Source organism: Hippoglossus hippoglossus, chromosome 5 (assembly GCF_009819705.1).
Source record: "Hippoglossus hippoglossus isolate fHipHip1 chromosome 5, fHipHip1.pri, whole genome shotgun sequence".
NCBI classification, from domain to species: domain Eukaryota; kingdom Metazoa; phylum Chordata; class Actinopteri; order Pleuronectiformes; family Pleuronectidae; genus Hippoglossus; species Hippoglossus hippoglossus.
In genome coordinates, this window is record NC_047155.1 from 8,766,478 (window position 1) to 8,781,697 (window position 15,220).

At 41.0% G+C, this 15,220-nt stretch overlaps 1 protein-coding gene across 1 annotated transcript in view; it reads left to right on the forward strand.

Annotated features, from left to right (window-relative positions):
* necab3 (N-terminal EF-hand calcium binding protein 3) overlaps positions 1 to 15,220 on the forward strand; it is a 37,375-nt gene that overhangs the window by 795 nt on the left and 21,360 nt on the right. Inside the window, exon 2 of the mRNA XM_034585900.1 lies at positions 6,202 to 6,226. Within this exon, the coding sequence (XP_034441791.1) occupies positions 6,202 to 6,226 (25 nt within the window). The remainder of the gene's footprint in view (positions 1 to 6,201; positions 6,227 to 15,220) is intronic.

Consider the following 15,220-nt stretch of genomic DNA (forward strand, 5'->3'; position numbering starts at 1 on the left):
CCTAATGAGGCAAAGGGTCAATTCTGGGGTCCTGCTTGAGTCCAGTGGTAAATTGTGGTTTTAGAGTTAGGCTGTCCACAATGAATGGAAAGTCCTAATAAGCTGTGGAAAAATGTGTGTGTTGGTGTGTGTGTGTGCAGCTGCTGCCTCTGCATGATAAATTAAGCTCTCAGTCAGACAGTTTCATAGGCTGCTGGGGGCTCTACTCTCATTGTTGCACACACACACACACACACACACACACACACACACACACACACACACACAGAGAGAGAGAGAGAGAGAGAGAGAGAGAGAGAGAGAGAGAGATCTGTCGAAAGCATGAAAATGTAAAATGAAATGTAAAACAGAAACACCCAAAAACTTTTCTTGTATCACAATTAAAACTTCATCACTGATTTTATCCGAGGACACTCATTGACGTAATGAATTCCCTAGCCCCCCACCGTAACCTTTACCATCACAATAAATGCCTAACCCTAAAACCAAGTCTTAACCCTCAACCAAGCCTTAGAAAAAGTGAGGACCAGCCAAATTGTCCTCACAATGATGGTATTGAACCAAAATTGGCCCTTATAACAATAGAAATACATTCACAGACACACACACACACACCCCATGTGGAGCTTAAACCAATAACACCCGCTGCCTGATTAACCTGCTGCAGTAGAGGCTCTCCATCGATAAAGTAATTATCCATCCATCACACACTGTCCTGGGTTAGTGGGCCAACCATGTGTCCAAATCTGAGCTCTTACTTTCCGACAGCTCGTCTAAACAAGGACTCATCATGCCCACATTTTGCAGAACAGTCATTGTGTTGGTGTGCACGTTGTCCCCGAACTGACACAGCAGCAGAAAGCCTCCCCCTATTTAATCTCGAGTTCCCGTGTCGTAGGAGCAGAAACAGAAGAACAGGCGCGCTCTGCGTGATGGTTCACATAATTATATTTGAAATGTCTAAAACAGCCTGTGTGCAAGGGAAATAATGGTGTTGGGAAATATTAAATACTGTGAAGCCAGACAAGAACATGCCGTCTTGGTTTTGATACCATACTTGTCTGCTTCTTCTCTCATTTTACTGCAATTACTGTTCTTTTGTTTGTCTTTCTGTTCTGGTTTGGTGAATGGGAGACATTGTGCAGACAGTGAAAGTCTTATTTTCGGTGGTTTGCCCAATTATTCCACTGGAACAGCTGACAGATTTTAATTAAAAAATTCGAAGTTTGTGTTTAAAGCAGGTTTAGTCTTACACTCTGCTGGGGCGTTTGTTTCCAACACATTGGCTAAACAATGAAAAGCAGTCAGCTTAAAAGAAGCATAAATGTTTTGTCATTCATTTTCAGAGATGATGCCGGTGAATGGGCTTTATTATTGGAGAGTTACACATTTACGATCAATACTGGAGAGCCCGGGCAATTCATCAGTTGGCCAATAAAAGAAAAAGCCTTTTACAGTCCTGTTTGTACCGACGTTTAGGTTTGCAGATATGAAATTTTTATTTTATGGAACAATATATACATACACTTCCTGATAAGATAAGATGTATCCTTGATCCTCCATAGAGGAAATTCACAATTGAATTTGAAGTGGAAAATGTATTAAGAACAAAAATAGGAATACCATGCGTGTTCTAAACATGCAACATAAAGAAAGATAAGGATGATATTATCTGTAACATCATTCCCAAAAATCCACATTTAACGATGTCAATTAAGGTAAAATAATGTGAAATCTGCAAGAATAAGACCAATTTACTTCCAAAAAAAAAAAATCAATGGGCCAATCAATCTAGAAAAATACGTCTTTACTGGCGATGAGCCGGTGTGTGATGTTAGAGATGTAGAGGTTGTAACAGCTCAGATTCCCAGAGCAAGGGACAAAGCGGTGCCTGAATAAATGTCCTGTTGAAAGACTTCAAAGACAGTTAATGATGCTGGCGATGATCGTCTGAGGTGGGGGGGGGGTGGGGGGTTCATCCACATTGACGGCTGCTTTTTTTTAATATCGTCCTTGTTGTTGTTGTATCCAGTGGTTCTGTATTCCTCATCTCTCCCTCTCTCCCCGTCACTCCTGATCTTTATTCTTTGCTGCAGCCGGGGAAAAAAACCACCCACGGGATTTAAGGAAATAGAAATGAAATAAGAATGTAAAAAGAGAGAGAGCCCACTGTCTTAACACCTGCCACCAGCTCTGACCTTTCCTGGGCTCGCTGTAAAGGATGCATTACCGTCTCTTCACACTGCAGAGCTCAATAGAAACGGCCCAAACAGCAAACAAGTTAAACAGCACTGTGCCTGCTCCTTGTTGCATGGAGCAGGAGGGATAACCTGCTGCTCGGATGGGTTACACCGAGCCACAGGGGACAGAGAAAACACTGCTGACTGTGGAGGAAAAGGAGATTCACCGAACACTGTGTGCAAGATTAAAGTAGATAGAATATTCATTTCAGAGTCTTGTATAAAATGAGGAGAGTTCAGGAGCTCCGGCCATCGTGCAGCATTTGATCCATATAACACAGACCGTGATTTGCAGCACTAGTGTCTTGACAGGCGACTCATGAACAGGAACGATTGCTATGAGAGCCGGTTTGAAACGACCTGTTGAGGCTGCAAAGAGACGGACGTTGACAGATTTCAAGCATTTTGACCTTTGGGAAATGAAAGTGAGGGTCGTGCTCTGCTGTCATCATTAACCTGTAGGTCCGAAATGATGAGCAAGTCAAGTCTGACCTCTGCTTAACGACGAACAACAGATGGGCGGGAGGAGGATTTGAATCGATAGAATATACAGATCTTTTGTTTGTTTTGTAATTTCTTGGCTCAGTGTCTTTGTTAAATCTACGATGAAGTCAGATTTATATATGTGGAATACTGGGGGAAATAAAATATGAAAGTAGATACTTAAATTAAGATGGGGCAGTTTGGCATCAGTCTGTGAACAGAGTTCAACATGTTTTCTTCTACATCAAACTGTGGGTCATGCAAATTATTTTGATCAATTTAATTTCATCAAAATCGTACTGACACACACAGACACACAGCGACAATATTCATAGAATCACTTCCTATTTGGCAATTTGTCGTCAAATTAAAACACAACATTCTTTTTGTTGCTGCAGTGCTTTGAATCAAGCTGTATTACTTTTATTTTGAAAAGTGAAAAGATTGAAAAGTTGAAAGTGAAAAGATTGTGTCGATTGCGTGAAACAGCTGTCGTGCAATGCATCGATAAAACAACACCAGTCAAGTAAATCATTCAAACTTGTAAATAAATACAGTTTCATTTTATGAAGAATATTGACTATAGAATATCCATTGCAGATAAACCAGGTAGGATGAGAACAGGCATGTTTAGAATGGGCACAGGGACATTCGGGTTTCAGTTCTCTCCACGCTACCTGAGCTGTCTGTTGCATCACATCTCTGTGCACAGGAGACTCGAGAGAAATCGTTTCTTCTTTTCATCCTTTCATCTTGACATTGATTTATAAAGGAGCAGCTTCTCCTCGGTGTCGCCCAATTATCTCGACACTTACCGCACACGACAACAAAGATGATTGTTAAAATGGTCGCAGCTCCTGATCTCAAGGCTACCAGCAGCTGACTATCAGCTGGCCTCGCTCCTGTGAGGCAACAAACGTCTCTCCTAGTGTTTGTCACTCACTGGCACAGTCGCCATTCTGCCTCTGATTTTAGCTGATCTGTGGCGGTTGATTATCTTCTCTCTCTCTCTCTCTGAGATGCTTTGTACTTTGCCGTTGCTTCAGTTTGGGCTTTGACCTCTGCTTCTTTGTTTCTCTCTCTCTCTCTCTCTCTCTCTCTCTCCTCTCTCTCTTTCTCTCCCCCCCCCCCCCCCCCCCTCTCATCTCTCCTCATCTCTCTCTCTCTCTCCTCTCTCTCTCTCTCTCTCTCTCTGGCAGTCGCTAGCACTCGTTGGTAGTCGGGAAAATTTGAACCTCTGTTAAAAATAGGCTTTCTATTTATCCGTGATGATAACTGCGACAGTCCCTGCCAGCTCGTGACCACTCACACACTCTGCAGTCAACAACCATCACACTGTCAATTCCTCCTCGGTGCGAGAGAACAGATTGTTGGAAACATGTTTGGGCTACGTGCAAGTTTCATTCCTCCTTTCGGTCTTTTCATATTTTCCAGCCGTGCAGATTTTATCTATTTTTTTTATACTGTGCATAACTACATTTTTGCAAGTTTACCTGAAACAGTATTTGAATTGTATCATGTAAAAAGAAGGTGTTTGTTTAGTTTTTTGTGCTTTTGTTGCAACTCAGTGTTTTTATGTTATGTTTGTTTTTATCAAGCATTGATTTATCACTTATTCATTTAGAAACATCCTCATCATAGTTGCTATTATACAACTGCATCTCATACTTCACCAGGACTCCCATAAGGAAAAGAATGAAAGGAGCGACAACTGATACAATTGACCATTTTCACATGGACACCAATATTGCGATTATTGATCTTATTCTGATCAAAACATTGCGGTATGGTATTTACATTTATATGTTCAGAGCATAGTCCAATTATGAAGTTGTTACATCATTACATCCACTGTGTTATTCTGTCCGACGTTATTCCAGCAGCTTTAAAATCCCAACCTGAAATGATTCCATGCACGATGCTTCTGTATAATATTCTTGGCGTTTTCTTTTTAATCTTAATAAAGCTACAATTTTTCCATCTTGTTTACACCCAGAGCAGTTTTAATATTTACAAAAAAGTTTATGCATCTACTCAAATAGAATACCACTTGGCCATAGCTCTTTTCACCATTGTATGACAGTTCTGTGACAGAGGTTTAATTAACAACACTCATAATGTCTCAGTGTGATTTAAATGTGCCATTAAATAATCCATCATGCAGGATAGCATGGCCCTGGAAATGTGGAAATTCTGTCAGACTTTATCTTATTAATAGAAGCCGCTTGTCGAGTTTGACGATGCAATTGCAGCCACAGCTCAGAGTCAAACGTTCAGTGCATTTCATGTTCCCGTCTGACTCTCTGCACTCCACTGTTCAGCCTCAGCTTCCGGCTGTTGCTCTCTGGTTTAGCGTTTGTTTGACAGCAGGTTGACACAGAAACTACAGAGTGAGTTTTAAAGGATGGGAAATGGGCCGAGAGTTAACCCAGATCCAGGATTATTTGTATTTCTCTTAACATTGCACTATAATTATCAATGGGTGATTCACCACTTCCCAGGGAATAATTAATGGGTTTTGATGAACAACAATCAGGCATATTTAGGGGACTAAGATCTATGAGTGTGTGCAATTAGTTTGATTGAATTTAGGCTGACTGCTGGGCCTTGGCGGAGGTATGAGCTCTACTGAGTCCTATTTAGTTTAATGTTTGTTACCTGGACAACAACTACTCTTATATATTAAATTATACAGTTTAATCTACAAATGTTTAATTCATTTCTTCATCCACACAGAGCAAATTGTCTGTGCAGGGTGAATATGGTTTTGGCGACTGTTTATTCCTCTGCTCCGTCAAGGACTCTGGCAATTTGTCCGTCCATCTGCCCAGAGTTTCTTCAGATTCGTGACAAACGTTCATTGGACTCGAGGACGAGCTCATTAGAATTTGGGGATGAAAGGTCAAAAGTCAACTGTGGCAGTGACAAAAGATGTTAACTCAAAAATAAATGCACCATTTACGACTCAATATCCTTTAATAGGAGGAAATAATGAAGCAAGTGGCATTTTCATATCCAGAGAGCCAAAGGTCAGCGTCACCGTAACGGGGAGATTGTCATTTCCTGTGATTTGATTGGCTGGTGGAGGCGTACAAACCTGAGGCGGTATAGTTTTCCTTTGAGCAGTTCTCATGACTAAGGCTACCTGACTATCAATTATTACTATCAGCCTCTTTGCAACGCAGCGGCCTTACACTGCGTCTGAAATTACTGTTTTATGTTGAACCTGTTTTTAATTTGACACGTACGACAAATTGGCGTTCAGCCCGACGTGTCAGCCTCCTCGTTCAGAAGACGGCTCTGTTCTCTGCAGCAGAACCAAAGTAAAGCTTTTCACAGTCACACGTCTCATTGTGCTTTTCACAATCTGCCATGATAGGTTTTAATCTCCACCTGCTTATTGAAAGAATCCCCTCAGTGATTCCAGACTAGAACTAACAACCACGTCTCCCCTGCTCTCTTTTTTCTTTCTCTGCAGATTTTCCGCCGAGCCGACAAAAACGGTGAGTAAACAGTGCATAACACGTTCTGTGATGAATAATTTGACACGTCGCATGCTTGTTGTTTCCACCACATTCTTTCACTCGTTATTATGCCTGAGACACTGTGGGCGGAGGAATACAGGATTTTCATGAATGTCTCCTCGAGTGAAGCTCTCTCCGATTCAGTCCATGTTAAGATGCTGGATTATGGCCATGACTTGAGGATTGTGTCACACAGAATAAAGCGCCGCTCTCTCAGTGGCTGCTGTGTGGAAGTGAATGTGAGTCATGCTAACAAAGGCTGAGGAGAGTTATTTCCTCTTGCAGTGAATCACTTATATATAGTTTTTCTATATTAACATTTTTATTTTAATATATGCTGCACCCCCAAGTCTTTGTCTGAGTTCACTACCTCTAATGTCTAAGTACCCTTAAGTAGTGTGAGGAATGGCTTTAGTGGACTGTCTCAATGGAAACATTCAAAAGTGCCTCTATATATTTTTAGTTACCACTCTGGTGTGCATATACACTCTCATGGATTGTATACATCTATGGTAAGTGCTCCTTTTGTACAGTGCAGATCAAAGGGTCACGTTCAGACCTGGTGTTACTGTAACGTCCGTCCCGAGAGACCCGATCTCAAGTGGTCAGCGCTACATTTGGTGCGTTCACTCCTGGTATTAGACCGTGCCCTGAATGTCTCCCGTGACCACTTGTGATTGGATCTCACTTCCCCGCTCTGTATGTAAATAAACGTTGTTCCTGTTGTCGAAGACCCAACGTTGTTTTAGCCGGTTTACAGATGTGTCTGCTGTCAGTGTGTTTTTATGTGTCCGAGTCAGAGAGCGAGAGAGAGAAAGATACGTGAGTCAGGAGCGAATCAATGGGCTGAATGCAGCATTGAGAAAGATTTCACTCATTCGAAAAAGAAAGAAAAACAACATGTTGGGGTCCATGTTAATATTGTGGTGGTGGCCAACAATAATCTGGACACTATATGGGCACGGAGAAGCATAGATAAACTTTTATTTCATTTTTAAAACTGTCCAGTAGTTTGTGCTTATCAAGTTTGGATGTTTTGAGCTTTTATGGTTGTGGCACCAACAAATGAAATCTGAGTAATCGCATCTCAAATGCATCCAGTGTCTTGGGTTCGTTCACACCTGCAAATAAGTGACGTCCTCTTGTGGTCTAATCTCTCAAGACCAGATCTGAATGGGTCCAACATCCTTCACAACATCTGACAAAGACTTTTATCAGATTGTCTCTTGCAGCGTGATGAGCACTGAAGATGACTGTTATTGCAAAGTGTGTAAAGTCTTGTTGTGTTTACCATTTGTCTCACTAACCCCTGGATGCTTTACCACTGTTATACTTGGGTTAGATATATTCTGGAGTTGTGTTGTGAAAAACCATCACTGTATTGGTTTACTGATTAGAAAAGGGGGAAAAAGTCATCCCAGATCAAAAACTTTTTCCTTAAATAGACAATATTCCATTGGTTGTTGTTACAATGCTTTAACAATGCACCTTCAGGAAAACAAAATCCCAACAACCTTGGGTTTGTCCAAACGTGTGAAAACTGCCTGACACATCACATATTTATAAATGTCTCTTCAGCTACACATGGTAAAAATCCTTGCTGTGATAATAACCTCTTGTTTCTCCTCCCTTGCTCTGTGGCGACCGATGCCCTGCGCCCAAAGATATTTATATCCATCTAAGATTAAACAAGGTGCCAAAGCAAATCAGGGAAAGTGCACATCACCGGCACATTGTTGCATTTACAAGAGCTGCAATCAACATGCGTCAAAACAGCAATTACTTCTCAGAAGCTTTTACCGTTCACCATGACGGGGCTGGTACGTGACGAATTGTTTCTCAGCTTCAAAACGTGATCGTTATATTTTTATTATAATGAGCTGAGGTGCACCAGTTGTGGAGAATGAGGAGGACGGAGGAATGTTAGTCAAAGGAAGACACATAGAAAATATACTGTGCTACATCCACTGCTCTTATGTTTCACTAATCAGTACCACAGGGAATCAACCTGGGAATCAAAGTGAGCTCATGTTTATTCTCTCTCTCTCTCTCTTTCTCTCTCTCTCTCTCTCTGATAAGTCTGTCCTCGTCCTGTTCAGACTGACGTCCATCTGTCCCGAGACAGGACGGGCCAATCACAACCATTTGTTGTTTATGGTTTGATATAGAGACTGACAGGCGAATAATTTTTGTTAATAATCCAAATGGCTGCCGCTGTAGAGGGGTCTCTTTAATTCGCTGCAAAGACAAAGTGGAAGGTTTATTATCTCTAGAACATTTTTCTGTGAAATGGATAAAATGACCTTAGAGGCTCCGGACGATTGTGAATTGGTTCGGTGACGCAGGTAAACAAAGATTAGTCCAGATACATGTCCTGATATCGACAAAATAAAAATGAGGTCTTCAGCAGTAAAATGTGGTGAATAATAAACTAGTTTTTACATATGTCATACATTTGTTGTTACAGCTGTTAATTCATCTCCAGCCGGTATGGAACTTCTTGTGTATTATCATGAATATCGTAGCTTCACTTCATCCTTATTACCAAATTAAGAGGAGTTAAAGAACTATGACAAACCCACAGAAGCATCAACCTACTTTACTCAGTTCCCCTCTACAGATGGTTTCAGTGTCTCTCAGCTCCTTGTTTCGGTTCACCCCCCACAGCTGTTCCCAGTGGTTTCCAGCTGCAGCAGACAGCTGCTTCTGAAGAGCTTTGACGCCACCTGCTCAAAAACAAACACGAGACAGACGACTTAGCGACCAGCTGTTGAACATAGTCGAGCAGCCAAAGAAGTTTGTGGAGACCAGCGTGAACAGAAAGTGAATTTTGGACCTAGTTTCCACTTTTGTTTGATGGGATCAGACTCCAGAGAAATGCCTATGTTACTCCATGTGTGATTTTACTTATAAAGTGTAAGTGGCATGCAAACAATACAGCTGGGACGCCTGCTCGCTCAACTGGCTGCATGGGCGCTTTGCACATGCAGTGGCATAGGTTTGATTCCGATCTGCCTTTATGCCGCTTGTCTTCCCAGCTCCATTTCACGCTTAAAGTCCATCAATAAAGGGGAAATGCCCAAATATATCTCTACAGAAAAGATAGAAAATACAACTTTCAGTTTAATCAGCAATAGATTTTGACCAAAAATAAATGATCCTGAAACATTAACGTACACAGACAGAGCCCTCTCCATGAGGACTGAAAACACGTGCTGAATAATTTTGTGGAAAGCTCTGGAAAATGGTAGAAAATTGAACTTTGAGTTGAGGTGGTTGTAGAGAAAAGGTTCATATTAATGTCCCTGAAGTCGCTTGTCCTGCTTTTAATGGTTTAAGACTCACCGTCACCAGTGTTGCATAAAGGCCTGAGAATAATTAGTCGTCTTACATAACCAACTGGAACTTAATTATAAGGACGGTCACAGAACAGCGCTCTCGTCTGATTTTTTGCAGCAGCTTAAAGTTTAGTAACAAAAACATAAGAAAGGACTCAACATTTTTCTGGTCAATATTTTGTCTTCGTGGTCCAGATTCTATTCACATCATATTTTTTGATATGAAACACACTGTGAAACCTGAAGAGGTCATTTCCTCTTTGTCTCTGCACTTTTTAACGAACCTTCATCTTCTTCTTCTCCTCACCTAAACCAACTTGGAGGAAACGAGCAGTCAGCTCCAGACCATTAGTGAGTCGGAGAACAGGGAAGCAGTTGGGCGTGTGCTCTGAAGGCAGCATACAGGCATAAATTAGGATCTGGAAGCTGAAATGAAGCTTATATCACAGACGTCCTCACAGATGGTCTGGTGGAACACGTCCTATAAGAGAGCACTAATACTAAGAATAACCAGCATCGGAATACGGTTTGAGTGTATACAGTATTTCATGGGAGTTTAAAGGACCCAACTGAAGCTGCTTTCGAAGCTGTGATGCATTAGTGGAAATTTATAAACCACTTAGGAGAGGCTGCAATGGGACCAACCTTTTGAGAGATAAGAGAGCGGCCTACTTTGTGCCCCACTTGTACGGGATTCCCTCACTTGTTCGGTTGCTTCTCGTTTACTCTGGTCCTCCGAGCACTTTGTTTAGACTCTTTAAGTAGAAAAGGTCGGATACATGTGGTCTTTATCCTTGTGTGGTGTGTGTGTGTGTGTGTGTGTGGTGTGTGTGAGCGTGTGGTGTGTGTGTGTGTGCGTGTGTGTGTGTGTGTGTGTGTGGATAAATCATGCAAAACACTCATTGAAAACTGTCTTCTCAAATAAAAATTCCTAAATGATTTTTTTCTGGCTCAGTGATAAGAGCAATTTAAGCAAACTGCTTTAGAGGCAACCGACAGTGGGATTTATCTCCACTTTCTGCTGCTGCAATCAGGCAATTTTTTTGTGCAGCAATGAAGAGTTAAACTGTTTAGTTCAGTTGAAGTTGGAGGTATTACACAGTCACATTCTGCATATTCAAATAATCTGTTTATAAAGATTTGTTTTATAAAGAAACAGCTGCAGTAACAAGTGGTCCTAGTTGTGTTTCAGTCGTGTAATATTCCTATTTTTTATGACTAAATCACATGATTGAGGATAGAAACTTATTTCCACACTGCAAAAATAATTAAATTGAGAAAAGTAAAACTTGTAACGGAACTTACTGCACTTGATAGTTTTTATTTAATCTTGAGGCCAACTCAAAGTCCAAAAGTTTTGGAGAAAATCACTTTAATATCTTATCATCAATATAATATTTAGACATGAAATCTGTCTCTCAACATTAAAAATCATGTTTTTTTCTGGTTTTACTAACAACTCAAAGTTACACACACACACACAACATAGCACAGCCCTATAGGGTTTCTATTCCTCATTATTCACAAACTGTCATCAGGGGTGAGTCATGCAGACTGGAGGAGCTGGGGATCAAACCAGCAACCTTCAGGTTTGTGGACGAAACCTTCTACCTCTTGGGCCACAGCCACATATGTGCAAGCACTGAAACCAAAGCTGTTTTACTAACCCCTGCAAACCCTTTAAACTTACCTTTTGAAAATGTAAAAAAAAAGGGACTTTACAAATAAAACTCAGCTGAAACAAATACTTCAAGGTTTATAAAGCCATTAAATACAGTTCACTTTATTTACAAATCATAAAAAGCCAAGCAATTTCAAGTTCTCGTTTCAGTGCAGCCTTGGAGAGTTTCTGTCACAAGCTTTATGGAGAAATAATTGAGAAAAATCAGTGAGTTTAATTCAAAGTTAACTTGGAGAGTGTAGTTTGTTTCAAAGAGCCCCTGTTTGCTTTAAAACCAGGTCAACAACACTTTCTTATGCAGAGTGTGATTCATTTGCAGACCCTGATTAAGTTATTCACCAGGAAGCTCATTGTTCTCTTCTCTGGAAATGTTCCAGATATTGTTGCATTAAAATTCACATCATTACTTTCACAATAACTGGAGTTACCATGAGAGGAGCAATGCCTCATCCGTCATGGACATAACACAGGCCTGGATGTGGAGGTTATGGATGTTTCTGGAATGGTTGATCTACTTAGAGAATGTAATGTTCCTTATGTCATTGAGCTGTGCATGAATTATTAATTCATCTAAAAAGGCATCAGCTGTTTGTGTTGGGAAACTGCTCTGAAAGGACATTAAAATTACATTTTAATACAACAAAGTCTTGATGAAACACAAGATGGAGGGATGTGACAAGATGAGGAAATAAATGAGTTAGATGTTAGAGGCAAACATTTTAAGCACAACACATTATTTGATACAAATACAAGTTGTAAGACAGAGAGAGAGTATATGAACTGTTCAGAATATACATCGGGTTAGGAACATTGACTCTAGCCTGTATAAAAATGGATGCAGATCCCGGGTCCCAAAAGTGAAGCCAAAGTGGGAGTGTCTAAGACTTGTATTCTTTTGAACACCAGCAGGGGGCAACTTCACTGTTTGCAAAATTGAGTCTGTTTCTATTGAAGCCAATTAGAGCTGACCCACCTTCTCAATTAATTTATAACTTAAGTAAACTCTTTCTGAAAGAGTTTACTATTTCCCGATCGGCGGCGCAACTGCTGTTTTGGAGCGATGAAGAAGTGATTTCCAGGAAAAGAAAACTGCAGTTTAGGGTGAAACTAATTAATTTTAAAGATGGTATCTAATCGGTACATAGGTTTACATACTCACCAATGTCTGACCAGGCATTTCAAATTGGAAGCCTTTCTGATGCTGGCATCGTTATCAGAACATCTCAACTGTCAACGATTAGTTTTGAATCCTCTTTAATGCACCACGATGCCACAAAATGTCAAACTTGAGGCTTGAAAATGTCAATTCGCAAACGAAAAATGGGGAATGTCACTTGGTCAGGAAATGCCAAAATGTTAAGGCACTATCTCTAGGACAACTAAGACAGTGATAAACAACAGAGCTGTGTATCGCACCATCACTTCAGGACGACTCTTGACTGAACAATGAAGTCCCAAGTGTTGCATCGGTTTCTTCTCCATCCTCACATCCCTCAAGTCATCAAAAGAGATGCAGCTGATAGAAGTGAGGACGCATGAAATGGAAATGAGACCGAAAAGGCGTAAATCTTTAAGATAACAAACGGATAATCCCCAACACCACCACCAACTTACTGTGCCTCTTCATTTTCCTGATGCCATCTGTCATCGTCCTCCCTGAAGAGCATGTGCAAGATTAAAGGCACGATTGCAGTTTTGACATTTAATGTGTGCAAGACAAATATAAACACTTAACTTTTGCCAATCTTTCACTAAATATTACGCTGGTGTGCATGCATCCGATGTATTTTCCAAGAAAGATTAGTTATTTGCTTATGTGGGTTTCAGTACAAAGAGCTGCACTTTCAGGATGAGGCTTTTTCTCAAAGTAACACAGGGGCCAAAAGTGATTGTGGTGCTCGGGCTAAGAGGTGAGAGGCGTCTCTCCAACTCTAGAACCCGACTCCAGGTCCACGCCGACCTGCCAACTTGAATTACTTCCAACATGGAATTCCATTACTTCTACCCTGTCCATTTGTTTAATGGTTGCTTTGATTGCGCAAAAATTAAAGTACAGATTTCCATAAAACTTGGAAGGATGACACATGGACTAGAAATAACCTACATTTTGGACAAAGATGCCAAGATCACCGCTTGTGAACATTGCGAGGGTGAATAATTTGTGCAGCTTGATGAAAAAGATCCATCATATTTAGGGAACTGATATCTGTGAAATCTGGTGCGGCCTGATTGAATTTAAGAGTCTGTTGGGCCTTGGCGGAGGATTGCCCTCCACTGAGAGCCATTCTAGTTTTGGTCTTTATTGCGGTCACCGCAATCGTGCTGCTGTTTACATTTATTAAACAGGTTTGTTTCAGTGGCTCCTATTTGAAAGTGGAAATAAATCAGAAATTCAGGTGGGTAGAACCCTCATCCACCCAACAGTCAAAGAAAATATTTACTTTCTCTTCACCATGGATCTAATAATTAAGAGTTAAAACACGTACGCTTGAGAATTTGTCGCGGCCGTCTTTAGACATTTAACCCAGAGCTGTCGAAGTGAAGACTGTCAGCTGTCATCATCCGTCCATCACACATCGTCCCCTCAGAGAATAACTGCTGCTTCCACAAGCCAAATATAGGAAGCTTTCAAGTCACATTCATTCAACACAACACCCAAGGTCTTACATGCAAAACGAAAGAATAACTTGAATAAGCAGTTTAGATTTTATTGTTAAAAGTGTGACAATGTTGCACGACTGTAGTTTTAAATTTAAATATCTGTATTCAAAAGCAATGGACTTCTCTTAAGAGTAGAATACTGTTTCTCTCTCTTTTCCTGGAACGGCTCAGCTTCTGATCCAACAAGCACATCATCTTTATTTCTTGAAACCAGAAAGTAAAACATCACAAAGCAATGAATAGTGATGACTGTTGATCCAAAGGATTTCTTATGCTACTCTGCATACAAATGGGCAAAATGCTGATGAACTGCTTGTGAGGTGCAGAGGTGTGATAACAAGCAGATTTATTTATTCAAACTATTTCTTTTTAAAGCTTAAAAAGCGGATTTGTTTGTTTTGCTGTGGTGTTATAGTTCTTTGTAGCCCCCCCCCCCCCCCCAAACCACCAAAACAAAACAAATCACAAAAGATGTTTTAAAGCCTTTTTATCATTTTGCGTTTGCTCTTTTTGCGGAGGAGGGAAAAAAGCAGATAGAGAACCAGAGGAAGATTAAAAGACTGTTGCGCACCGGGCATTGTCTCTGAACGGCGTGCTACACATTCAGGTCGGAGGTAACGACGAGCCGTGTCAACGAGGCTCCGGCTGAACAGATGGTCGCCAAGCTCGCCCTTGAGTCTTCAGCCCGTGCCGAGTCAGCCAACTGAACTCTGTTGCATATTAAACTGCCTCCGTTTTACCTTGTCATGTCGCTGCAAGGGTCATTAATCGGGCAGATTACTCAAAGGATTTACTGAAGTTTAAAGTCATCGTGTAACTCTGCTGCTTCTATATGGCTGCAGTGATAGACCCCTGGTGGTTTCTGTTTGTTTTAACGGGAACGTCTGAGCCTCAGCCTGTTTGAACAATCAAACCAATACTTCTCATACTCATTTGTCTGTGTGCTCGTGCTGGATTATGAATTTGAGTCACATAAACTGACTGACAACCGTGGACATACCAGATACCCAGAGTCTTCCTGCTTCCAACTGGGACAGAAAGGCCCAGTGTGATTATTGTCCAGACCGAGGTGGGGCTGGCTGTTTTCATATCATTCACTATTTAACTAATAGTTACCACTCTGCCAAGGAAGTTATGATTTCACCCCATGTCTGTGTGTTTTACTCAAAACCAACTCAAGAAATCTAAACGAAACCTGGTGGGAAAAATGAGGAATGGGTCGGGGGAAGGTGCAGATCAGGAATTTTCTAGCATTTTCTTTAACATTACGAGATACGACTATTGCCCAAGGAA